Source organism: Chiloscyllium punctatum, chromosome 39, assembly GCF_047496795.1.
Source record: "Chiloscyllium punctatum isolate Juve2018m chromosome 39, sChiPun1.3, whole genome shotgun sequence".
NCBI lineage: Eukaryota > Metazoa > Chordata > Chondrichthyes > Orectolobiformes > Hemiscylliidae > Chiloscyllium > Chiloscyllium punctatum.
The window spans coordinates 57,554,143-57,581,705 of NC_092777.1; the positions used below are offsets into that span (position 1 = coordinate 57,554,143).

Genomic DNA, 27,563 nt, shown 5'->3' on the forward strand with positions numbered 1-27,563 from the left:
GTTAACTGACGACACAGTTACTTTGATTAATGCTGCAGGAAGGTTACTGATCACAGCAATCAGGATCAATATCGGGTTTGAAATCACATATTTTGCGAAATTTGATTTTAAACCAGATATTTATCCAGAATCAATATCATTTTGCTTTTAACCAAATGTGACCACCTTTTCTGTTTGGCTTTGATTTTCAATTTGTTCTCCTTTTGCCTATTTTGCTGAAGTATGAGTCTGTAGATATTCTCTCATCAAACTGTTAGAGATGTTGTTACACACCAGGTCAGACTGGAACCTAGGCCTCTCATCTCAGCGTTAGGGACACTAACACTGCACCAGAAGAATGCTGAAGTTTGCATCTGACTTCCATATTAATTATACATAAATCAATATGAATTAATTATGACATGGATGCCTTATGGTGTAATGTTCTGTGTTAATTCTAATATCTTTTTACCACTGCAGGGAACGTCTTTCCAGAGTTCAAAGAGAGTGATGCCATGTTCCTTTCTGAAAGGGTAAGAGCTATCATTACCAGCCTTGTTGGAGTTGGTATAGGTTTTAGTGCACAAGTTGAAGGCAAGAGAGAGTGCCTTCTGTTGTAAATTTGAAGAGGCCTCATTTATTGCTTGGTTTATTAATGAAATTTGATGTTTTAAGTATTTATGTTCTTTGTGATCGGATATTAATGTTGTGGTGAATTCACCACAGCACGCTCTGTTCCTCATGGGGCCATAATTTGATTGCTGTGAAACATTGTGTGAAAGTATCAGAAGAGTGCACTTTTTCAGACCGGCAATTTGTGCAGGGTTTAATTTCCTCTGAATGTTATATTAATGAAGCCTGCACCCAGTTCATGTCGCGGGGAATAATTATATTCTTTGGACAAAGGAAGATTGGATTTCCTTTGCATCTTTGGCAAGCGCAGGACATCCCAATGTGCCTTAGAACTAACAAAGTAAGCAAACATTTTATTAACCAGCACCTATGTGACCAGGAGTGTCAGTTGATCAACAATTCTGGTTGATCAAGAGCTCCACATAATCTACGTAAAAACATACACTAAATTATAGGAATGTAATGCAGAGATACACATCACTGTTATACTTCATTTACAGCGTAAATCATTTAATGATATTTTGTCTTAAATAAAACTTACCGGCAGAGAGCTTTCTCACTTGCACCTCAACTGACTACTCGGAGATCATAATAATTCAGTAAATATCTGGTATTTGAGGTATTTAATTTTTGCTCATTTATCGAGAGTTTGGTTTATAAGGTGCCCGTTAAAACCAAGTTTGCTGTCCTTATATAGCAGGAAATATGGCTGCTCATTTGTGCAATATAAGAAAATCTTCCCTCAAGGATGCAAAGGATTTTTTTTCTTTCTCTCTGTAGGCTCCTGATTGGGTAGACGCTGAAGAATGTCATCGGTGTAGGGTGCAATTTGGCGTGGTCACCAGGAAAGTAAGTTAATAATTGTTCTTTCATATAGGCTAACTCCTTTTATTATCGGCCAGTCATTACACATGCAGATCATATCATTTGACTCTCTAAATGAGCAGCCAAGACATTTTGGCAGTCTTTAAGTAGCTATACCACTAGGGAGATATTAGATATATATATATATAGAAGCTTGATTTATTACCATCTTTAACTATTACTGCTTTGTAGCCAATAAATTATCATTGCAGTTCAGTCACTGTTATGATGGAAGATAACATGACAGCCAGTTTGTGAATAGCAAAATAAATAACTGGATAGTTTTACTTTAACCGCACAATCACATCAAACTCCTGGATTTGTTGTTGAATGCCATTCTGCTTTTTAATTCTGTTCTCCAGCATCATTGCAGAGCATGTGGCCAGATCTTCTGTGGAAAGTGTTCCTCTAAGTCCTCCACCATCCCCAAATTTGGGATTGAGAAGGAAGTCCGAGTTTGCGAGCCATGCTTTGAGCAGCTGAACAAGTTAGTAACTTTGGTCTTAATCTGTAGGACTTCAGAGTTGGTTATTGTGCAGCGACAGCGAGTTGGATTTCTGTAAAGATGTCACTGTGCACTTAAGAGTCTCCTGTTTTACCCCTCTCTAATATTGCCTGGTCTCTGGGTGATGCTGAGCAAAGGTAAGGCGTTTCCTCTGGGGTTTGGGGATGTGGGGTGGGGTAGAGTACCTGACGAAGTCAACTCCTGAGAAGTTGCATCCAAATAAATGCTGTTTCAGGATTTATGGAAGGGTAGTCTCGCTATTCGCAATATTGCAAAGGAAGGTACATAAACATTTCATTCATTTTTCTTGATTGTCATGAAGCTACCTGGATACAGTCTGATAACAGTCCACTCCTGTCATACTCTGGCATCATTGTAAAGCTCATTTTGACAATTCTATCCCATTTTCCTTTCTATTGTCTCTTCATGGAACTTTGCCAACTAGTGCATCTTCTTTTTCATCTACTATTGATGAACACCATCAGCAGGCACAACTCTTTATTCTGTAACTTTCTGCTAACTGGAGATGCCATGACCTTCCTCCCCTGTTCCATGTAGTTCAGATTGATGTCATAATCATAGAGTTTTACAGCATGTAAAGAAGCCCTTTGGCCCATTGTGCCTGTGCCAGCCATCACCTAACTGTTCCCATCCCATTTTCTCGCATTTAACCTGTAACCTTGTATGCTTTGGAATTTCAAGTGTTGATCTAAATATTAATTAAATGTTACAATGTTTCCTAACTATACCAGTCTTTCAGCTGGTGAGTTACTGGTATCCCCACCCTCTGGTCGAAAGAATTTTCATCAAATCTCTTCTGAGCCTCCTGCCCCTTACCTTAAATATATGTCCCTAGTTATTGACCCCTTGACTGAGGAGTAAGTTGCTTCCTCTCTGTTTTTCTAAATTTTTCCACCTCTACCAGATCTCCTTCAACCTTCTCTGCTCTAAGAAAAACAACCCAAGCCTATCTCATTTCTCTTTATAGCTAAAACACTCCAGCCCACACAACATCCTGGTTAATCTTCTCTGAGTACAGTCCAGTACAACCTTTTTATAATGCAGTGACTGGAGCTATGTGCACAACTCCAGCTGTGACCTAACTTTATAACTGATTTATAAATGGTGACACGAACCTATGTCCAATCTTAGTTTGTTGACTGAGCGTGAATCAACTCTGCCATTCTTATTTTGCATTTCTAATCATTTACTAGCCAATTGTTAGTGACTTTGGTGGCAGTCACTGTCCTATATAAATAAAAGTAATGGGAGTGAATCTTCCAATACATGCCCTGCAGAGCCACATAATGCCTGAAATCTTCAACATGGGCAGTTGATGTGCCAAAACTGCATGGGCAATATTTTGGTACCATAATTTACAATGATTAATGTCACTAGAATAACTTAGCCAAAAAATTAAAAACAAGAGATGAGATTTGTGAATAAAGAACACAAGCTCATGTCATTTCATCTTAATAGATGATCTTAAAATTGACCATTCTTTATTCACCTTGGCATACTTTGCTGGATCTTTGGAAATTACTCTTAAATACACAATTCAGAAGTATTTTGGTTTAACGGGAGTCCAAATGCAGCTTTCTAGTTGACTTCAGGTAGACTTGACTGTCTACTTTAAAAACTGTACTTTAATTGCCCTTTTCAAAGCTGGTGTCTTGCTTTGTGTGCAAAGAGGTTTTGCTCCTTTTTGTAAGTCTAGCATATTGTTTTGTGCCCGTTGCTGGATTCCACTTACTCATGCAATTTGTAAAAGAATCCCTGCGTTTGAATGGGGCAACATCTGACATGGCTCAATGAAACTATGTGAAAAAAAATAACTGAGGAGCTCCAGCCCGAGCGCCATTAGTGTTTATTTGCGTAGGCTGAGTGCAACAGTTCAGGTTGTTAAAAAAAAACTTGGTGTGTATGTACCTCCATGGTGACGTATAATTTTTTTTTCACAGAAAGGAAGACCTTGACAGCAGTAACATGTACGCCAAACTTTATTCTCATTGAATTGGTAGATTGTAATTAAACCAATATTATTACCTCGTAACTTCAGCGTCGTATAAAATACTTTTGCTGCTTTTTGAGTAAATTATATATTTAATTACCAAGATTGTAAAAGATTTGAAGTGGTATAGATATGTAATTTAACATTGTTTATTAACTGTTGACAGTCAGTATAGGTTTCCAGCAAAGCTTAAGATTGCAGTAAATGAAAGAGTACGCTGTTTATATCGGTAAAACATGTCCTTCTAAATTGGAACCATTCAAACTGGAATCAATGCCCACAGCTGGGACTCTCTTCCCCTGCAGCGTATGAAGTTGAAAGATAACTTTATAGAGGTTTGTAAAATCACAAAGGGCGTAGATAAGGTGAATAGCAAGGGTCTTTTCCCTAGGGTGGAGGAGTTCAAAACTAGGGGGCATATTTTTAAGGTGAGAGGAGAAAGGTTTGAAAAGGACACAAGGGAGAAAGTTTTTACAGAGTGGTTTGTACGTGGAATGAACTGCCAGAGGAAGTCTTGCATGCAGGCAAAGTTACAGTGTTTAAAAGAGATTGGATAAGTTCATGAATAGGAAAGTTTTGATGGAATGTGGGCCAAATACAGGCGGGTGGGACTAGTTTGGTTTGGGAACATGGTCAGTGTGGTCCGAAGAGTCTGTTTCCATTCCTGATGAAGGCCTTCTGACCGAAACATCGACTCTCCTGCTCCTCGGCTGCTGCCTGACCGGCTGTGCTTTTCCAGCGCTCTCTATGACTCCATGACACTATACCTGGAACCTGAGTGGGCACTGTGCTCATTTTCAGTCCCACTGGCATTGGTTTGGGGGAATCATCATTAGATTTAGAGAGTAGGAAAATTGGAATCACTGTAGAAATATCACTGCCTTGGGACTGATCTGGGTAAAAATAGGAGTAGCCCTATGAAGAGGGTAAGCAATGTTGACTGCATCTCCAAGTGATAAAAGATCCATGCAGAGAAGTGAGATGTGCACCAACCATCCTTCAGAGAGCCTTTCTTAAGCCATGTGAATGTGTGCATTATCTGCATATTCTTTGTTTAATTTTTCCAGTATTTCGGTAGGCTCCCATTGAGGATCCAACCCACGTACCAGTGTTTCAGAAAGATCAGTAATTTTTTTTTTAAATGTATTTTCTCATCCCTCCTGGTCTTGCTCTGGCAATGCTGTCACAAATTAATTATAGTGACACCTGTAAATCCAAGCTCCAAGGGTGCAAGATTTTGTTACTCTGATAAAGACACTACCAAGTTTCCAGATCCAGTAATGTCATGGGTTGCTGTGATGGCAAGATTTTCTGCTCATGTGTCCGTGCTAATCACCCAAGCTACTGGGTTCTATGTAGGAAACACTTGTGTTAAACCCAGGTCCCTCTTGATCAGGCAACCATGAGCAAGTCAGGCATTTGCAGCTTGGAGAGGTGATGACCTAGTGGTATTCTCGCTAGACAATTAATGCAATGATCTGAGGAGCTGGGTTCAAACAACACTGGCATAAATTAAGCGTTGAAATCAATAACAGGTGTAGAGTTAACAGTCTCATGATGACCGTAAAACATTGTCAATTGTTGGAAAAACACATCTAGTTCAGTAATATCACTCAGGGAAGGAAACTGCTGTCCTTGCGTAGTCTGGCCTATATGTGACTGCAGATGTGGTTGACTCTCAACTGCCCTCTGGGAAATTAGGGATAATCTGGGTCATAAATGCTGGCTTTGCCAGCAATGCCCACATGCTTGTGAATGATTTAAAATGAAGTTTGACTGAGACCCACTATAGACATGTTTGCTGTAATGTTTGAGGGTTATCCTATTCCCATTCAGGTGCCACCATCCCTTGAGGCAAGTGTGAAAGTATTCAGAAGTCAAAACGTGTTTTTTGTCCTTGATGTGGTTCCCTTGTCCAACAAAGCAAAAGGCTTATTCCTCACAACTGAGGCAGTCACCTTGCCTGGTCCAAGTGCTAATGGAACAGAAGTGCCTAGCAAACACATTCAGCAACTGACTGGACCAGACTTCAGTTTCATCAAAGTAGTCGCAGAAAGAGTGGCAATTCTCAAAGCTTGGCAAGAGTTGGATTTCTCATCCAATTGCTGCAAATGATGAGGACCTTTTGAAACTGTTTCTCTTTTCCCACTGAGCATCACATCATAGCCACAGTCTGCAGCTGTAGTGTCTCCCCCTCAGGTTCTGGCCAATGATGTGGGCGTGTCAGCCTGTGTTTACCACATGAAGGAAGCATTGGGCCTCTGACCATTAATGTTTAATCGCAGCAATTCCAAAATTACCAGCATGAGTCTGATATGTGAGCTGAGATTTCTGATCTACTGACAAATAAAATGCTTACCAGTCCTTAATCCAACAGCACCTCTTGGTTTACACTTCCCAACAGCTTTTTGAATTAGTGACACAGGCCATTGTGTTTTTGTTATATTGTGTTTGCATAGACTTTCCAACATTAGCAGGTTCCAGTGAGGTAGCTGTCTGGATTCCTGAGCTTCTGTATATGAATGCTAATCATTTCAGGTTTTCCAGAAAGCACATAATTTGCTGTCATTTGCATTGAGAGATTGAAGTGGTGTTTGTCTTCCAATAAAGGTTGACCTTTTTCTTATTCCTTTCCCAGGAAATCTGAGGTCAAGTCCACAACTTCAGCACCAGTTGACCTTCCACCTGAGTACCTGACTAGCCCTCTATCCCAGCAGTCACAAGTAAGCAGCAGTCCAGTAGAGTTCAGCGTGTTTGTAGTGTCCTTTTGCACAGCAGATGTTTTGATATTTTAAATTTGTGATGAAGTGGGTTTCAAAATTTAAATGATTACATTTCAGCTCACTCCTGCCAATTAAAACCTGATGCATCCTGATGCATAAATATCACCATTCTGGGAGTTATCATTGAAACCCTTACCGGAAACGGCATTGGACCAGCCATATACATGCAGTGTGGCTACAAAGGCAGGTCAGACCATGGGAATTGTATGACAAGTAAAGAAGGAGACAGAAAGCAGGAAATTACAGGTCATTTTGCCTCCCGTATCATTAGGAAAATGCTAGGATCTATTACTAACGAGGGTAGAGCAAAGTACTTAGAAAATCTTAATGCAGTCAGGCAGAGTCAACATGGTTTTGTGCAAGAGAAACTGTCTTTGACTAATTTGACCGAACAACAAGCAATGTAGATAAATGTAGATATACTGTACTGGAGTTTTCAGAAGCATTTGATAAAGTGCCACATCAAATGTTGTTACTCAACTAAGGTTTTGTGGTGTAGAGAGGTTACACATTAGCTTGGGTAGAGGATTGGCTTACTCAGTAGGAAGCAGAAGCTGGACATAAATGGGTTGATTTTGGGTTTGCAGATGTGACCAGTGATATGCCACAGGGATCAGTGTTGGGTCTGCATTGTTTACAGTTTATATCAATGACTTGATGAAGGGTACAGTGTAGTTGCTAAATTCATTGATGGCATGCAGCAAATTGTGAAGGAAGACATGGCGTCTGTAAAGGAATACAAATAGAATAAGTGTGTGCTCAAAAATTTGGTAGATTGAGTGGGAAAATGTAACCTTGTCTACAATGGCAGGAAGAATAGAAACGCAGCATGTTATCTAAATGGTGAGAGAAATCTGAAGTGCAGAGGATTCTGGGTGTGCTGCTACATTAATTTCAAAAGGTTAGTCTCCTTGTATAGCAATTGATGAAGGCACCCTTTGTGGAAGGGAAATAGAATATTGAGGGAGGAATATTTTGCTACAGTCATACTGAATGTTGATGCAATCACATTCGGAGTTTTGGTCTCCTTAAACACATTTACATCCTCTCTTAGGAGCCATTCTGAGAAGGTTCACTTGGTCGGAAACTTGGCCAGATGGATTGTTGTATGAGGAGAGGTAAGACAGGCCAGTGGAGTATCCACTGGAGTTTAGAAAAGAGTAAGAAATGACTTGATTGAAGCAAAGAAGATCCTGAGGGGTCTTGACAGGTAGAAATGGGGAGGATGCTCCTGTTGTGGGAGAATCTAGATCGAGGGGTTACTGTTTAAAAATCAGGGATCACTCACTTAAAACAGCCAAGTCAAAATTCTTCCTCTCAAAGTCATGAGTCTTTGGAACACTCTTCCTGTAAAGACAGAGGAAGTGATGCCTTTGGATATTTTTATGGCAGAGGTGGGCAGATCCTTGGCAAGCAAGAGGGTCGGTATAAGGTTATCAAGGTTAGGCAGCAATGTGAAGGAGTAATCCAATCAGCTGTGATCTTATTAAATGATGGATTTGCGGTGCTTGTTCCAATGCTCATCACTTGATTGGATAAATGATGAAAGGATGGTTTTCCCTTGTGGGAGAGACTGGAAGTATGAGACGTGGTTTAAAAATCAGGGTTCTCCTATTTAAAACTGAGATAAGGAGGAATTATTTCTCAAGATTGTATCTTTGGAATTCTTTCCTGAAGATTGGTGGAGGTTATGTCATTGAATATATCTAAGGCAAAGTGGATAGATTCCTGTTGAACAAAGGAATTAAAAGTCAAGTGGGTAAGGAATAAGGTGGAGTAGAAACCACAATATGATTAGCCCTGATTTTGTTGCATGGCCTTATCCTAATTCTAATGTCTGTATTCCCCAACTCTGTCCACCATCTACAAGGCATATATCAGGCATATGGCTCAATACTGCGCATTGGTCTGGATGAGTGCTGCTCAAACAATTCTCAATAAGCTGAACACCATCCAGGACAAAGCAACTTGCTTGATTGGTACCCAATTCACCACTTTGAATATTCGCTTCCTCCACCACCAACACAAAGTCACATCTGAAAGATACATTGCAGTAATTCACTAAGACTCCTTGGACGTACCAAACCTGTGTCCACTACCACCTTAAAAGAACAAGAAGAGCTGGTGTGTGGAAGCAGCACTGCTTGCAAGTTCCACCCGCCATCCTGACTGGAAACTACGTTGGATGTTCCTCCATTGACACTAGAACAATGTTTTGGCGCTCCTTATCCAACAACATTTTAGGTGTAGCTACACCACAAATACTGCAGCAGTTCAAGAAGACAGTTTAGCACCACTTTTCCCAGCTAGTCTTGAGAAGGTTTGTAGCTCAGGTTGAGATTCTGGATGTAGGTTTGCTCGCTGAGCTGGAAGGTTCATTTCCAGATGTTTCGCCACCATACGAGGTAACATTTTGAGTAAGCCTCCGAATGAAGCACTGATTTCTATTTATATGTATGGATTTCTTTGGGGGTGGTGATGTCATTTCCTGTGGTGATGTCATTTCTGGCTCTTTTTGCCGGGGGTGGTAGATGGGGTCTAACTCGATGTGTTTGTTGATAGAGTTCTGGTTGGAATGCCATGATTCTAGGAATTCTCGTGCGTGTCTCTGTTTGGCTTGTCCTAGGATGGATGTGTTGTCCCAGTTGAAATGGTGTCCTTCCATATCTGAATGTAAGGATATTATAGTGAGAGAGGGTCCTGCTGGTGGCTAATTTTTTTTCCCAGTAATCATTGGGAAGGGCAATAATTGCTGGCCCAGCCAGTATTGCCCACATTTTGAGGAAAATGTCAGAATTCTGAAAATGTGTCTCTGACGGCCCTTGTGTCTTCTGCTTTCTGATTATGTGACAGTTGCCTCCTAAGCGTGATGAAGCTGCCTTACAGGAAGAAGAGGAGCTTCAGCTAGCAATAGCCTTATCCCAGTCTGAGGCAGAGGAGAAGGAGAGAATGGTGAGTAAAGCTTTTTGAAATTAAACTGCTCCAACTCCTGAAAATGTGAACTAAAGAGAGTAAATGCTGGCAAACATTTGGCAAGTCATGTAGTGTTTGTAAAGAGAAGAACACAGTTTGTGTGCCTGGAAGTTCAGTTAATAACAGGCGGTACACTGAGCTGCATGAGTTTATAAGACAGTTGATATGTGCTCACTTATGAGAATGACCTGAGACTTCTCCTTGTGCAGAGACAGAAGAACACTTACTCCATGTATCCAAAGACTGACCCAACACCAGTCACCTCTTCAGCACCACCAGTCAGCAGTCTTTATTCCTCTCCTGTGGTAAGAGTTCTATGTCAGTTTTTGAATGTTCCTAACCTGAAGAACAGTGCTGGTTGTATATGATGTCTCTTGTCCCTTCATTTGGTTAATTGAACTGAACCTTGTCCTAATTTTACTTATTCGAGCAAAGGACTTGCTTTTGCCATGCACTCTGTCGTGATTTAACTGGAAACAGTGCACTAATAACCATTCCTCACTGTTCCACAAGCCATCATAAAATGTGAGAGAGTAAAATTCCAGTGAGGCCTCCAAAATGACTTAATTATGCCTGATTCACTGTTACTCAGAACAAAAGCAATTCACACCAGGTTTGTAAGTAACAGGGAAGAAAAACTCTTTATTGTAACAGACTTAACTTTAACAACAGCATTGAATGGAAATGATTTCTAACCCACTATGTAATTTAGGCTATACCCCTTCAAAAACACCCAATATACTCTCTCTCTATCATGATTAAGTCAGAGATAAGACCAACTGCACATGGAAAATTAATAGACAGTGCAAATTAATTTCTGATGATCAAAAGTCCAGATTCCATGGATGTATTAAGTTAACTTGCATCCTTTGTCATTTTATTTTATGTTAGTACTGATGACATGCTGTATCGTGACAGTTGCTTCTAGGTTCAATGGTTGATCAGGTGGACCTAGGTCTTGTTTTGTTGTAGAACTCTTTCATCAGCCCAAATACTGAGAGAGAGTGTGAGAGAAAGATAGATGCTTTCAGTCTGCAGGCTCTGGAAGTTTCTCTCACTCTGCTACTCTGGCTCTTGTACCTTCTGAACACCTTGCGACTCACCCAGAGGACTGTTATCAGGCAGAGTTTTCTTAACTCGAAAGACACTGTCTAGAATTTTCCTCCTCATTGCTTCAAAAAGCAACATTTTACCGCTTTGAGTTGCAAATCTCACAGATAACTTCCAATTTAGTTTATTGTCCTCAAAAAAGAAAATATTATGATCTCTTACTACCTGTGTCTCAAGGTACCTTTTATAGTGTGGTCACTGTTGTAATCTTCGGGGAGAAAGTGAGGACTGCAGATGCTGGAGATCAGAGCTGAAAATGTGTTGCTGGAAAAGCGCAGCAGGTCAGGCAGCATCCAAGGAGCAGGAGAATCGACGTTTCGGGCATGAGCCCTTCTTCAGAATCTGAAGAAGGGCTGATGCCCGAAACATCGATTCTCCTGTTCCTTGGATGCTGCCTGACCTGCTGCGCTTTTCCAGCAACACATTTTCATCACTGTTGTAATACTAAGCGCCTGTTTTAGTGATGTTTGTATCCTTGCTTGGTGGCTGTAAATTTTACCCTTGAACTGGAGGTTTAGGTAGCCCAGGAGAAGAGAACCTCTACTTTGCCCTTGAAGCAGTAAGATTATTATTAATGTTAACTCTCACAGGTTAACTCCAGCACGGAGAACTGGCACCACACTGCTTACATTGAGTGGCCATGTTCACTCCCACAGCTCCAAATATCAAATTTGTTCTGGAAATCTTGAGTTACCTACTTATTTACATCTGATTTGCATTGTGAGAGAGAATGTCTTTACTGTGCACTGAGAGGAAATCCATGCCGGGTTTAGTGACGTTGAACATAAAATGCCAGTAAGTCAAACATCGTATGTTTTTCTTACAGAATTCTTCTGCCCCAACAGCTGAAGAAATTGATCCTGAGGTGAAAAATAATCCACGTTCATAACAAATTTTCAGAATTTTTCAAATGTAAGTTTTCAAATGAGGCAAAATAGTTTGTTTTCCTAACTTGTCCTTTTTTTTTGAAAAAAAAAGTTGGCTCGATACCTGAATCGCAACTACTGGGAGAAGAAGCAGGAAGAGGTTAGAAAGAGTCCCACTCCTTCGGCCCCAGTCTCTGTGGTGGAGTCTGTAACCCAGCCTATTGAAACTCAGACCACTCCTGTTGCAGTTGTAGAGGTAATTAATGGGGAAACGGCTTTGGGCTTCTTGCTTCGCAAGAATAAACGCAGCCAATAAACTCTGCCCCTTGTTTTATGTGAAGACCTCTGACCGAGTATCTGTCTTCCTTTTTGTGGTTCAGCAGCAGTACCAGAATGGAGAGTCCGAGGAAAACCACGACCAGTTTCTAAAGGCATTGCAGAACTCCGTGGTGACATTTGTGAACAGGATGAAGAGCAATCACATGCGTGGCCGCAGCATCACCAATGACACTGCCGTGCTGTCTTTGTTCCAGTCCATCAACAACATGCACCCTCAACTCTTGGAGCTGCTGAATCAGCTGGATGAGAAGCGCTGTGAGTACCAGAGGCCAGGGAGAGATCTCTGTTTCAAAATAGGGTGTTTTTTCATTTGTCCATGAGATGTGGGTCTCTCTGGCAAGACCATCTCTAATTATAAAGAGGGCAGTTACGAGTCAACCACATTACTATGGGTCTGGAGTCACACATAGGCCAGACTAGGTGAGGATAGCAGATTTCCCTTCCTGAAAGATATTGGTGAACCAGGTGGGTTTTATAGCTATCGACAATGCCTGGTTTTCATTGAATTCAGATTTTAGTAGGCCATATTGAAATTCAAGCCTGTATCCCCAGAACAGTAGCCTAGATTTTTGGATGACCAATCCAGTGATATTAGCACTCTGCCATTGCCTCCCCCAGGTTCCGTAGTACAAGTAGGTGAAAGGGCTAGAAAGGTTTGATAGTGGGCTGTGATAATGTCTAGTGGGAGCATAAACCATAAGACTTCGGACCAATTGTCCTGTCTTCATGCTTTCCCAATCAGCTGAGTTTCCTGCCTATCCACTATCCAATGGTCTGTCAGTGTGTTGGCAGAAATCCAGGAGCAGCCAATCTGACCGTGGATCCTGGCCATGGTATCCAGCAAGAAAGAGGCAAAAGTCTAATGAGACTTTTATCAAACTGCTGTAGGATGTGAAATTCTCACTGATTATCTCCTAATATTTACAATAGCTTCCTTAGTCTGTCACTCTGCTTGTGAAACCCTTCAAACCACAGCATGAATTAAAACACCAGTATTGGAGCTGGTTAGGATACTTCTGGTGACCAGATTGACTGTTCCCTTTTGTACTCTGGGTACTGATTAAAGGAGGGAGAGTGCAGTCCGAAATTGGCAGTCAATTTAGAGACCCCAGTTCTATGATCATAAGCTTTTAATTAGTTAGTTATTAATTCTGCTGTAAGATAATGATTTAAGGTATTTGATAAGATCCTTAGGAGAAATGAGGTTTGGGTTTAAACTTTTGAATGTGCGGTCTCAAAGGGGTGGTTGATTGAGGTGTAATAATGACGATCGAAAGAAAATCTGATGTAGACATGAAAGGAGAACACTTGGAAGGTAATGAGGAAAAGTTGACGTGCTCCACAAATCTGATGGCTCTGCCGAAGAGCTGATTTGGGCGCGTGTTCTGTGGAATCCAAAGGTGTCACTTTTGGAATAAAAACTCCATTCGAAAGCTCCAACACACAAGGATTCGGAAGATACTTTGATCAAAGCGATGCTTTTATTAAAATCTGTGATCAATGGTTGGCAAAACAAATGAACCATTAGTTGGTTTAGTTCAAGTGATTTTTATTGTTGTTGTTTTATTTCAGTGTATTACGAAGGTCTGCAGGACAAGCTGGCCCAGATCCGAGATGCACGCGGGGCACTGAATGCTTTACGCGAGGAACATTGTGAAAAGCTGCGGCGAGCTGCTGAGGAGGCTGAGCGCCAGCGCCAGATTCAGTTAGCACAGAAACTAGAGATCATGAGGCAAAAGAAGCAGGTGGGTGTGGGTGGGTGGGTGTGGGTGGGTGGGGGTGGGTGGGTGGGTGGGTGGGTGTGTGGTCTGAGAGACTGTTGACATTGTGGGGCTTTTGTTTAATATCCATTAAATAGCTGTCCTGTTTCCTACCTCGCTCATACCCAGACAGATTTATAAAGTTCCAAGGCCTCAAAGGATTAAATACTTGTATTGAAGGATCCTTCATTATTGTAATGTCTTTCATAGCACACAATATGTTGGTCATTTAGCCAATTTGGCCAGCTAATTTTGATACAGTGTGACGTGAACAGTGTGGGTTCAGTTCCTCCACTGGCTGAGATTGCCATGAAGGATGCTCCTTCTCGACCTCTCCCCTAATCTGAGACGTGGTGATCCTCCGGTTAAACCACCATCTCTGTCAGAGAGCAGCCCCTATAGTCTGGTGAGATCTGTATGGTGTATATGACTATCTTACTTTTTAATGTCACAAAGTACTTTACAATCATCATTGGACTCTATGTCAAAGGGAGAGATACGAGTGGTAATGTCACTGAACTGATAATCCAGAAGCCTAGGCAAATGCTGTGGGAGACATAGATTGAAATCCCACCATTACAACCAGTTGAATTTAATTTGAAATTGATGGCTAGACTCGATAATGATGACCATGACAGCATTCATCAATTGTTATTTAAAAAAAACCTCGCTTGCTCATTACTGTTCTTGGGAAGAAACTCATGCCTCATGTGGCTGACATATGATGCCAAACGCATAGCAATGTGATTGACTCTTAACTGCCTTCTGAAGTGACTGAACAAACCATTCCATTTGAGGGCAATTGGGGATGGGCAACAAATACCACTAATAGCCAAATTCCATGAAATGATAAAGGGAAAAAAAAATCTCAATAGCCAATTCCGCAGCAAAACCCATAAACAGCAGTGAGATAAATGACAAAATAGTTCGGTTTTGAAATGCTAGTTAAGAGATAAGTATTGGCCAAGAAATCCGGGCCAATAGTTCTGCTTCCAATACTGTTAGGGTCACCTCGTGGTTTCTAGGGAAGGTAAGACTGCCTCAGTTTAACATTGTAAAAGAGCCTGTGCGTGGGTAGAATTTACATTTCTCTTATTTTCCCAGTGAGTTACTTAATTCTCCAAAATTCTCGGAAGTGATATGCAATCAAGGCAGCTAGTTACAGAGATGGTGGGGTGACCTTCACATCTCATATGTTCCAATCCCCTCCCCAAAACACACGCGTGCGTGTACACACACCCCAGACTGCCCAAATCGACACACTGACTGAATATCTAGTTTGCTGTTAGAGATCTGTTCTGTGATATCTAACACATTGTACAAAATGCAGCAAAGCAATGCCTGAGACTTCAATTAATCTGACGCTCCTGTTTAACTTGAATCCTCCCTATTATTCTGCTTCTCTCCATGCCCCCTTCTAGCAGGGGTTTGTGTTTCCTAATGGCTCGCTTCAAAGCAGTGTCAGTCTTGAAATGAGTTCTGAACCAGTTGTTTTGTTGTGTCTCAGGAGTATCTGGAAATGCAGCGACAGCTTGCCATTCAGAGGCTGCAGGAACAGGAGAAGGAGCGGCAAATGCGCCTGGAGCAGCAGAAGCAAACCATTCAGATGCGAGCGCAGATGCCGGCTTTCCCACTGCCGTATGCACAGGTTAGAGTTCGCTGTATGAGTAAGTGTCCCGGTCAGGGGAGCGTGGTTGTAACTCAGTTGGGAGAGAGGGAATGTCCTGTAAGTGAGAGCAGAGTTTAGGCAAATGAATAAATTAGAATCAGTGTTGAGATTATGTTGTAGCCTTCTATTCTTAGAGTCATAGAGATGTACAGCATGGAAACAGACCCTTCAGTCCAACTTGTCCATGCCGACCAGATATCCCAACCCAATCTAGTCCCACCTGCCAACACCCGGCCCATATCCCTCCAAACCCTTCCTGTTCACATCTAAATTCTCTTAAATGTTGCAATTGTACCAGCCTCCAACACATCCTCTGGCAGCTCATCCCATACACGTACCACCCTCTGTGTGAAAAAGTTGCCCCTTAGGTCTCTTTTATAGTTTTCCCCTCTCACCCTAAACCTATGCCCTCTAGTTCTGGACTCCCCCACCCCAGGGAGAAGACTTTGTCTGTTTACCCTATCCATGCCCCTCATAATTGTATAAACCTCTATAAGGTCACCCCTCAGCCTCTTGACACTCCAGGGAAAACAGCCCCAGCCTATTCAACCTTTCCCATAAGCTCAAATCCTTCAACCCTGGAAACATCCTTGTAAGTCTTTTCTGAACCTTTTCAAGTTTCACAACATCTTTCTGATAGGAAGGAGACCAGAATTGCATGCAATATGCCAACAGTGGCCTCACCAATGTCCTGTACAGCCACAACATGACCTCCCAACTCCTGTATTCAGTACTCTGACCAATAAGGGAAAGCATGCCAAATACCTCCTTCACTATCCTATCTACCTACGACTCCACTTTCAAGGAGCTATGAACTTGCACTCCAAGGTCTCTTTGTTCAGCAACACTCCCAATTCGCTTGATTTTTGTTTTTGACACTGCTTATGCAGTTCTTAAGTATCACTTGTTTTGTTTTTATGTGGAGGATTAAAGAGTATTTGTAGGAAAGGGGTTATGACTGATGCACATAACCTGGTGCCCTGTTGTTTGTAACTTGCCTTTCTCCACATCTTATGCAGTTGTTCATCTGTATAATGATGGATTAACCTGTTCCACTCTTCAAAGAAACTAAACTTTAATAGGGAGCAACCTGTCTAAGTAATAGGTGTGCGAGTCCAACTGGATTTTAATTTAATCTGTGTCCAGATGCTATCTCAACTGCTTAAAGTTTGTTAGTTTGACAACTGATGTTGTAACTCCCTTGTGCCTTTGTGTTGGTCTTGTTTTGTGGATTTAGTTACTGCTTTTAGAAGGAAAACTAGGTTTTTACTTGTTCTATTTTGTTTTCAGTTTTGAGAGTTCTCTTTTTCGGTTATGTTCCAACGATTTGTCATAGTGCACCATGAAGTCTCCACGTGGTTGATATGCTGACTTATTGTGTGGTACTTATTGGACAAATCACTGCTCGAGATATTTAAGTAATTAAATTTCACAATCTACTCCTGTTTAATCCTAAATGTTCCTTCTGCCTAGCTCCAGTCCATGCCCCCTGCTAGTGGCGTTATGTATCAGCCCGCAGGTCCAACCAGCTTCCCTGGCACTTTCAGCCCAGCAGGCTCGGTGGAAGGATCTCCAATGCATTCTGTCTACATGAATCAGTCAGGACAGCCAGGCACTGGACCATATACCTCGATGCCAGTCTCTGGAGCAGGTGAGGTGCGGCTACTGAGTGGCCAAGCAAAGCACTCTGGGCACTGCTGCTTTGCATCAAACACTGGCTAAACACCGGGTGCTTGTTTTACATCCCACTATCTCATTCTTGTTGCAGCCATTCTGTGGGTTACCAGGGTCAGGATTATGACTCAGTTGTTATCGAGTGAGGATAGGAAAGTGGAGCTGAGATCACAACTAGGTCTGCACTGATCTTATTGAAAGGTATACAGAACAACCTAGAATTTCCAAACGAGACAGGCGGGGAGTATTTTGTTCGGATGACTGGTTGTTCAGATAACGTTTTTATGGGACCTTGAGATCATGCTCATATAATCTGAAAATTGGATAATTGATGAGTAGGATTCGAGGGCCAAATGGCCTCTGTATTCCCAAAATCAGTGATGCTGATACCTCTGTGATGTTCTTCCTCTGAAATACTTGTCTGGTGGACCATCAATAAAGACATATCATTAACAAATTCCTATTTGCAACAGTGACTGCTAATATTTCTGATACCGAGCACCAGCAGCATTGGTATAACAATGTAAATCGGGTTCATCCATAGAAAGGATGATCACTTAATTTTCAGTTGGATGTTGGAAGGATGTTTCCCCTTGTAAAACAGACTAGAACTAGGAGCCACAGTTTCACAATCAGGGGTCTCCCATTTAAACCTGAGATTAGGAGGAACGTGCTCTCTCAGAGGGCCGAGTCTTTGGAACTGTCTTCCCCAGAGAGTGGTGACAGTGGGGGCACTAAATACTTTGAAGGTAAAGGTAGCTAGAATCTTGACCAACAAGGGAGTTGATACTTCAGGTGTAGGTGTGTATGTGGAATTGGGGTCCAAATCTGAGCTGTCACAATCTTGGTGAATGAGCAGGTAGGATGATCGATCACCTCTTCCTAATCTGCGTGTCCCACAGTTATTTAGATATGATTTGATTTATTATTGTCACTTGTACCTAGGTAGACTGAAAAGTTTTGTTTTGCATGCACTACAGTCAGGTCAGTAAAGTACATAAGGGTAACAGAGCAGAGCGAGGAATACAATGTTAGAGCTGCAGAGAAGATGCACAAACAGCGAGATCAATGTTAAATTTAAAGTGTGAGAGGTCCTTTCAGAAATCCAGTAACAGCGGGGAAGAAGCTGCTCTTGAACCTGTTGGTACGTGTGTTTTAAGCTTTTGTATCTTCTGCCCGATGGAAGGGATTCTAAGCAGGGTGAGAGGGTTTTTGTTTTTATGTTGGCTACCTTCCTGAGGCAGCGAGAGTGTACATGGAGTCATTGGTGGCTTGCTTGATGATATGGGCTGTGTTCAAAACTCTTTGTTATTGTCTATTGCCAGTTACCTGAGAAGGTATGAAGTACCTTTAAGACCATTTGCTGCTACTGCAATTTATAACCAGTAGTTTGCTAGGTCATCTCCGATTAGTGGAACAGATTGGACTTTAAATGCACGTGGACCCGACAGGGTATAGCAACTGTTCCTTTGCCTGGTGCCACGATCAGAATGGTTTCACAACTTTAAAGTGATTGAATTAATAGCATAGTACCATAACCACTGAACTATCACATAGCAACACACTGTATTTGTATACTTTCAATGAAACATTCCAACATACTCATCAGAGCTTTATAAAACCACAAATCGACATCAAGTCGCATTAACACAGTAGGGACAGGTGGGCCAAAACTTAGTCAATTGTAGTTTTTGGGAGTTTCATAAAGAAGAGAGTGGGGTGAAGGGGTTTATTGAGATGCACAAGAGACCAGTGTTTGAGGAGCACTGGGGAATGGAGAGGTTACAAAGTTATGGAGGGATGAGGCCAGGGAAAGGATTTGAAACTCAGGAAAAAGAATTTTAAAATTGAGGTGTTGCCAAACTAGGAAACACTTATGTTAGTTATTTTAATCAGTCTGTTTGGACGTATTATAACAGACCTCTGAGGCACACAGTACCTGAACATGAGCCTTCGGACCCAGAGGTAGGGACGTTACCACTGTACCACAAGACCTTTTAGTTTGGGTTATCTGCTTTGGTTAAGTATTTGTGACAGTCTGATCCAGTGTGTTGAGAACAGCTCGGGCTATTCAGTTACTCCACATCCAATCACTTCACCCTCCAGCGTGTTCTTTGTTCAGCTGGATAATGTGTGTTACTGTTTTATCTGTTGTTTCTGTATTGTGTGTGTATTCATACATTTCCTGTGCACCTCAGATCCCAATATGGTGAATCCTTATATGTACCAGGCGGCAGCTCCAACCAGCCAGACCACTCAGCAAAGCCAGGGAGTGTCCACCACAAATACTGGGTATTCAAACTACCAACCAACTCCTACGCAGAGCTACCAGGCAAGTCTACATCCCGATCCTCTCGGCTGTAGACCCCAGTTGGGTTTAATTAACTGTGTGTGGTGTGCTGGAGAATGAGCTACTTTTTGGTGCTGGATTGAAGTGTTGGCACAGTGTCTCAAATCCAGCTGTCCAAAAACTGGTGATGTCTGATTGTTAGGTGTTCATCTCTTGTGAGATCTGTGTGAGCAGAGTAAGCATGGACCACAGAAGCCACTCTCTCTGGTTAGTTCCAAAGGATGGGAACAACAAGAGTTAGATCAGGAGATGTGGGAGTCAGCCGTTCAGCCCGTCAGGTTTGCTCTGCCATTCGGTCAGCCCGTGGCTGATCTGACAATCCTCAACTCCACCTCTCTGCCTTTTCCCCACAACCCTTGACACTCTTACTGATTAGAAATGTCTCTTGTCAACCTTGAATATGCTTAATGACCAACCTTGCCAGCCTTCTGCAGTAAAGAATTCCAGGGATTCACTCCCTTCTGAGAGAAGAAATGCCTCCTCATCTCTGTCCCAAATGGACAACCCCTTACTCTGACATTATAGCCTCTGGTCCTAGAGTCTCCCATAAAAGGAATTCACTGCAGCACTTAAAGACCCCCCCACCCCCCGGCCCTCCTGGGTCATGAAGCTGCCTTCCGTGATAGGATTACATCCGGACTCTCTCCATAAAGGTCTCCAGCCATGGAAACTTATAGTCAGAGTAACAAACCTGGGTCTATTCATTTCTTTCAACAAAATCTGGGATCTGCCAGGATTTATTTTCCGCCAAATCCCAGTGGATGGATCACAGGAGTGGAGCACAGTAACACTGAGCCTCCAGCATTGCTTCTTCAGAATTCCAGATCATATTTCCGTCCTGTGCTATCCACCTTCCGAGTTGGACTGAAGGATCTGTTTCTGTGCTGTATATCTCTATGACTCCAATAACCGGATTCCAAAATCAGAAAATCCAGCACAGCCTCCGTCCTGAGCACGCCAGATTTTGGTTTCACTTTGATCAATTTTGCCTTCATATTTTTATCCCAGCGTTCTGAACTAAATGCCAGATTCTTCCCCTGCCCCACCCAAAGTTTGGCCCCTCTCTGTATATCTAGGCAGCTAACTCTGTCTCTTTGGATCCCCTGATGGGTGCCACTCACTCTTGCACTCTCTCCTGCAGGTCTTTCCTCTCGCTTTCTCACCCCTCACACTCTCACACTCCTCGTTCTTGCACACTGTCCCTCATTCTCTGAGATTTCCTTCGAGTCTCCTGGTATTGTCTGTTTCGGTGACATTTCCTTGTAATTCTGCAGCCCTGTATATGATATTCTCACTGCACCCACTGTCTGAAGAGGGTTAAGGTTGTTCAGGTTATTGGTTATTGTCACCTGCGCTTGTTAGGTGCAATGTACTGAAGGCTCAGTTTTGTTCTATTGTGACTAGTGTTTGACCTCCAGAACATGTTGTGATTTTGAACAGTATTGGGTGTTGGAGAATAGGCTGTCCTCTGTATCATGGCAAGCGAATGCTGAGCTATGGAGCAACATGCCATCCATTGCGCAGTGAAGTGTGAAGGATACACTGGCGGTTTGTGAGAGGAGGGTGACCTTTTTGGTGTACTTGGTAGGAATTTCATTCTTGATGTTTGGGTTGGCTCAATGCAGTTGCTAATTCTGCACTGTCAGCTAATTTGGCCTTGCTGGTCTTCAGCAATCAGGTTCAATGACCTACCACCTCCTTGAACACTGTCCGGTCCCCTCTGCTGAACAACAAGTGTGAAACTTACTTGGACCACCTTCTCCCCCAACAGTCAAATAACTGACAAATATTCACCACTTGGCTGCATGACCAGCACTGATATAAAAGCTACCAACCAGCCCCTCCACAGGCTGAACAGACAAGTTGCTGCAACTTTTTGGTGTGTGGATCCTGATTTCTCTTAAATGTTTTTGCATTTAGGAGATGTGCTCTGGGCAATAAGAGCTTCACCTCCATGGGGGCTCAGTGTCTGACAGGAGAGTAGAGGAGTCGAATTGTGTTGATTAACCAATTACTTTGATTGTGTGTGTGTGTGTGTGTGTGTGTGTGTGTGAGAGAGAGAGAGAGAGGGTCAGGGGCCTATTCAGGCTTGTCAGAGCCCGTACATGTGCGTGTGTGTGTTGGAGGCCAATTCATACTCTGCCAATGTCAGAGCTCACGTGTGTGTGTGTGTGTGTGTGTGTGAGAGAGAGAGAGTGAGTGTGAGGGGACCCATTAGGGTTCTGTGCCTATGTCAGAGCTCATACATGTATGTGTGTGTGCTGGGGGCCCATTCATACTCCATACTAATGTGAGAGCTCGTGTGTGTGTGTGTGTGTGTAATGGGATTGGCCTGGCTGTGTATGTGTGGAAGGGAATGCGTACATGTTTACATATACAAGCTGTTCTCCTTCTGTGGCCGCTCACTCTGAATCTTCTGTTGCAGAATGTGGTTTCCCAGGCACAGGGCGGAACACTTTCCCAACCTCCGCAGTCAGGAGGATTGGGCTACATGGGATCCCAGTCTGTCCCAATGGGTTACCAGACATATAACATGCAGGTAGGCTGTACTACTGCTTATCTTACTAATCACTGTGCTATGAGACCATCTAAAGTTTGATTACTGAATGATCAACAGTTCTGAGGTTAGAGAGATCATCAGTGAAACAGTTCGCAATCCTTCAGAAATTCAATATCTCCCATCCTAAAGCACATAAAATGAATCTGTTTTCTGAAGTCAAAGTTTTGTATCTACCGACTTTTATATTTCAAAAAGACATTGTTCTTTAGTGTGATTTAACTGGATTAATGAACTAAGCCAGAAAAGAAATGACTGTTTAGCTCTTTGATTCATCCTATGAAGAGAGACTGGCATTTATTGTGAATGTATGGCTTGATATTTTATTCTATCTCTGCTTTGTTTTGTACGGTAAATACTCACACTGTTGCTCCAACAGAATATGATGTCTACTCTCCCAGCTCAGGATCCTGCCATGAGCAACTTACCTCCACAACAGTCTTACCTCCCAGCACAGCAGCCCATGTATCAGCAGGTAGGTAGTGAACCAGGATTTCTGTAGGGATCCAGGCTTCAGCAATTCAGTCACTGGTTTTTACAAACTGGTTTGCCTTCAGGGGAGAGTGGGGTGGGTTTGGGGATCCTGCATTTTGTAAATGGACTGCTTTCCAAATTTGAGTTCTCTGCTTTGATAGACCATGAATGTAACTGTTAGACTAATGCACCAAGTTCTGATGTTGCTGTTGTGTTGCATGCTAACTGGTGTCTTACTGAGCTCCTAAAATGAACCGAGAGGAAATAGAGCACAACTCCCTACTACCGGGTTTTGGGGAGGGAGGAGGTGGTGTTTGTGAATAGCAAGCAGCAACAAGATAATGATCGCTATCTGTTTTGATGCTGGTTGAGGGATAAGTACCAGTCTGGTTGCTGCTCCTCTTTGATAAGTCCCATGGGATCTTTTGCATTTACTTGAGATAACAGGCAGGCCTTGATTTAACTTCATATCTGAAAATCGGCGCCTCAAGCAATGCAGCAGTCCCTCCATACTGCACTGGAGGGTCAATCTGGATTATATTCTGAATTCCCTCTGAGCTGCCACCTCACAGTTTGGTGTGAAGTAAAAGTGTTGAGTCTGAAAAAAATCACGTCTGCACTGAGAATTCAAGAGCGATAAAGGGTGGTTACTCATGGGAACAGTTTCTGTCTGGTTTTCTGCAGCTCCTGTCAGGGTGGTCAGGGACCGAGCCAGAGGCCTGAAGCACAAAATGGGGAGCAGTTGTTGTCAACCAATGTTTTTAACTCTTCTGTTCCCTTAATTTGCAGATGGCACCCCCTGGAGGAGCACCACCGCAGCAGCAGCCGCAACAGCCACAACAACAGATCCAGCAGCAGCAGCAGCAGGCTGGCTCAGAGGCACAGCTCATCTCGTTTGACTAACATCTCTCCAGAGGAGCTGGGGGTGACAGTCACCCTCACACCAGGAGGTGCAGGTTGCCAGTCAATTATTGGAGGGGAGTGAAGAAAGAAATTGGGAGTGTATGCTACCAATGGCTGGGTTAACATTTCAAATAGACGCTGGCTTTCTTAAAGTTCTGATCTTCTGTGAAAGGCTCACATGGACTTGGCTACTGACCAGAAATATCTAATTCCGCTCTGTGCCACCTTGGTGCAAATGGTTGCGTGTGAGAGTGTGTTGAAAAGGACACTACAGGTGATCTTCAAGGCAGTAAACTTAAGTCGAATGTTCATGGTTGCAATGCCATAACTGGAGGTTGATGCTAACCTTGCATGTTGAACCGTGAGGAGTTTTGTGAGAGCGCAGACAGGTGTTTGGATGGGATTTTCTCTTTCTTTTCTTCACCCGTCACGTTTTAAATCAAAAGTGGCTGTGCACTCTTGTTTTACGTTTGAGTCTTGGGCCATATGAGCGGTTAGATGAGTAATGTGAACAGTGAAAGTGTTTGGATGTTTCCTCCTTATTTAATTTTCTTAGCTCTTTGGAACCATATTGTTGATCAGCTGATGAGATAACTTCCTGTGACAGGCTGCCTCTCCTGTCTCTCCTCCCCCTTTGCCTCCCAACACGTGTGAACACATGCGAGTGTGCACACACAAACACAAACACACGTGCACAAAATCTTTCCTCCCCCTTCCTCTTGAAGCTGCTGAAATGTACCTCTGTGGGTCCCGTCTGTCCCCTCACCACAAACTCCGTCACTTCTTGCAGATCTAGGGACACTCTCCCAGGAGACATCAGATAGAGACTCTGTCTGTACTTTCAGATACTCATGAAACAATCCCAGAAGACTATTTCAGGCAAGGGCAGGGGACTTCTCTCCAGTATCCTAGCTGGTATTCATCTCCTAGCAGACATTACAGCAACAGATGATCTGATCAGTTGTCTCTGTGCTGTGTGTGAGTGCTCACTGTTTGCACATTGGCTGCTACCTTTCCTACACTAACGCTGTGATTAAATTTCAGGAAACTTTGTTTGCTGTGTCCTGAGTCTATGAATGGCACTGTTTAAACACAGGCCCTTTTTTCTCCCAGGAGTGGCTTTGGTGGAAAGTATAATTGGACACTGGGTGCAACACTGGTCACAACTTTCTATCTTCTCACCTGAATTAGACTCCAAGGTTGGGGGACTGGGTGTCTCGCAACAGTTCTCACCTGGCATCTACACAATAACTTCATCGTTAGAGAGCAGAGCATGACTTTGAATTTCTATCCTCTGCTACTGTCTAGTCACGGTGTACTGCAGCAATGCTCACAAGTGGACTTCCCTAGCTTTCTGTGCCTGATGTCAGACTAAGCAGAAGGGAAGTACCAGATAGCTAAGAGTTACCTTTTTGATTAACAAGCCTGAGAGTGTACCTGGGAGGAAGTAGGGACTTGGGTGTGACTGAGCAGAGGGACTCCCTCCCTGGGTAGGTGTCACCTCTGATTGAGTTGCAGCTTCTGTGTCCGGACATGGGTACATTAGCCACTCCCCACTCTTGCTCCATGAATCCAGTGGAACTGGTCCCAGTATCCCACTCCAGCCCCCTTTTCTTTTTAAGTCCCTGTTTGCTGAGTGCTGTTGTCTGTCAACTGTTATCTGTTGTCCTGGTAAAACAAGTCACACTCTTGTTTAGACCAGTGAGGATTAGCTGCCCCAATGAGTTTACCACTGAGCTGCTGACTGGAATTCAGAGAAAGCCAGTGGAATCATTTAGGGATAGCACGGCCTGTACAAAACTCTTGGTTATTTCTTCAAATGATAGTACGTTGAATAAAATTAAAAGGTGTACAAACATTGGGAAGCCTCCTGGAGGCTCTGTGTATGAAACTGCCTTTACTTCTCAGTTATTGGTTACCCCTTTCCCTCAGTTTGTGGAAAAACCTTTAAAATGTTGGGTAGGGGGTGGTGGCGTGGAAGGACAAGGCTGAGCCGCCATGACAGTTGGTACAAATTAATTTTTAATAAGAACAAAGGTTCTGATTGCACACTTTAAACTGTAGCTCAGTTGTCTGAGTGGACTACAGGCCCAGCTTGAACTGTGCAGATTGCACATTTTGATTAGGAACCCTAATCACACTCTGGTTTTAAGTGACAGGTGGACATTGCAATATGGAGATAAACTGCTTGCTGACCTCAACTACACACCGCTCTCAGACGCTGGAGTCACAGGCACTCTGCCGTGGAAAGTTACTGTCCTCCATGAACTGTTGCTGCACTATAATGGAACTCAATATAGTTGACCTTAACCAGTAACCATCATCAATCTAGCAGATTATATATATATATAGTGTAGTCACTCTCAGTTGTATATGCGTGTTCATTGGAACATAAACAAATGTCTAATTTAAAAAGGCTCATCTTCATAAATAGGGCTGCATGTTTAAATTTAATTGTCTATTCATTTGCAGTATAATATTGTATGGGATAATTTGCATTGTTGTGGCTTGGGTAAAGGGGTACAGGTTTATCCTATCTTTATCCTGGTGTCAGTAAGACGCTGAGCACGCATGTTCTGTTATACTATAAATGAATGTGTCTCTATTCTTCTGTACTTTTTCCTTAATACAACACTGTTCTGCTTTCTCCACTGTTTCAGCTGATTTTGAAACCATATTTAATAAATGTTTTTTCCTCTTCATGTCATTCACTTCCACGGACTTGGTGTGTGCTTTAATGGAGAGTTAAGACACCATGAGTTGTGATGATCTGGAAGGTATTGCTTGAAATGGTAATGGAAGAGCATTCTTGCCAAGCGCATCAGGTTAAACACCATCAGAGAAAGTTGTGTGTATCTATGGGCGAGGGCTGTGGAACAGATAGCTTTCACAGAACCTGCAATGGGCTGATGGGCTGAATGGCCACTTCCTGCTTTTCCACAATTCCATGGTTCTCTGGTTGACATCCTACCGCAAGACACATCCATCAAACCAGATGTCTGTCCCTTGTGATAGTGTCCCTACCTCTGGGCCAGACTCTGTTCAAGTCCTTCTCGCCCTAGACGTGTCATATGTCTGACCGCTCAATTAAAAATATCGGAAAGGTGGCTAATAGGATCAACAGGTGAGATGGAGGGTGAGGTCAGAATAATGGGACTCAGTGCTACAGCTGGATGCTGGAGACACTGTTGATTAGTTGGAACTATAACACCGCATGAACGGGAAGGCCAGCTTTGTCTCAGTCTGTTTTAAAATAAGATTGCACCAATACATACTAGAAGGCTTGAAACAAGTTGTGATTATTGTAAAATTTACAGAAAAGAAAAACAAGCTTTTTTTAATATAATCTTACCTGAATGTAGGTTCTTCTGAAATGTAGCCCATGCTAAGCAGGAATTGCTGAGCAGCTGCCATTTGGTTCATGGAGTTAGATAAAGATGGGATTGAGGAGACTCCTGTGGAGCCAAAATTGAACCAACTGGTTTGTTACTGTGCTGGGATCTGTGACCTCCAAACACCTAGAGAGTCATCTCTGGGGTGAACAAATTTTGAACAATGCTGCAAGGCACAGAATTTAAATTCTATTTGACTCTCTGCCCACTTCTTTTTGAAACCACAGTATATTTTTCATGCTTTCCTCTCCCAGTTTTCACTTCATTAATTATTCCTGATTCCACTGAGCATGCAGTCTCATGCGTGCACTTTGGAGAACACCTAGAGCTTGTACATTCTGCACTTCGTGCTAGAGTTTAAAGCAACAGATGCCTCTGATGAAGCTTTCATAGCTTTTCTGTGTTCTGGCTACCACCCTTCAATATAGCCATCGGGCAAGAACCTGTTCCAAAACAGGATTTGTACTTTGAATCTCATGTTTGTGGAAAGGAATATTAGTCGTAAAGTTTGTCCTCTTGCAATAACAATCTGTTTAAGGTCAGTACCTAAAACTTGGGAGCAGAAATAGTGTAGTTGGCCCTTCAAACCTGTAACACCATTCAGTAAGATCATGGCTAGTCTGGTTTTTTTTTCGACTCCATTTTGTTCCCTGCACCCCAGAAAGTTGGGGCTGTGTTTTCTAATAAAAATTCTAAATTGTTATTGAATAAATTTTAAGGG

The 27,563-nt window shown here is 42.6% G+C and overlaps 1 protein-coding gene across 4 annotated transcripts in view; it reads left to right on the forward strand.

The window, feature by feature from the left end:
* Window positions 1-26,161, forward strand: part of hgs (hepatocyte growth factor-regulated tyrosine kinase substrate) — a 50,538-nt gene extending 24,377 nt beyond the window's left edge. Inside the window, exons 6-22 of one of the 4 annotated variants that reach the window (XM_072558792.1) lie at window positions 460-512; window positions 1,393-1,461; window positions 1,839-1,963; window positions 3,943-3,969; window positions 6,631-6,715; window positions 9,629-9,727; window positions 9,958-10,053; window positions 11,685-11,723; window positions 11,837-11,980; window positions 12,105-12,318; window positions 13,636-13,808; window positions 15,331-15,471; window positions 16,966-17,143; window positions 19,365-19,498; window positions 21,942-22,055; window positions 22,453-22,548; window positions 23,337-26,161. In XM_072558792.1, coding sequence (XP_072414893.1) covers window positions 460-512; window positions 1,393-1,461; window positions 1,839-1,963; window positions 3,943-3,969; window positions 6,631-6,715; window positions 9,629-9,727; window positions 9,958-10,053; window positions 11,685-11,723; window positions 11,837-11,980; window positions 12,105-12,318; window positions 13,636-13,808; window positions 15,331-15,471; window positions 16,966-17,143; window positions 19,365-19,498; window positions 21,942-22,055; window positions 22,453-22,548; window positions 23,337-23,450 — 1,901 coding nt within the window. In that variant the 3' untranslated portion in view covers window positions 23,451-26,161. The remainder of the gene's footprint in view (window positions 1-459; window positions 513-1,392; window positions 1,462-1,838; window positions 1,964-3,942; window positions 3,970-6,630; window positions 6,716-9,628; window positions 9,728-9,957; window positions 10,054-11,684; window positions 11,724-11,836; window positions 11,981-12,104; window positions 12,319-13,635; window positions 13,809-15,330; window positions 15,472-16,965; window positions 17,144-19,364; window positions 19,499-21,941; window positions 22,056-22,452; window positions 22,549-23,336) is intronic. The other 3 variants (XM_072558793.1, XM_072558794.1, XM_072558795.1) reach the window with 3 other exon arrangements.
* The last annotated feature ends 1,402 nt before the right edge of the window (window positions 26,162-27,563 follow it).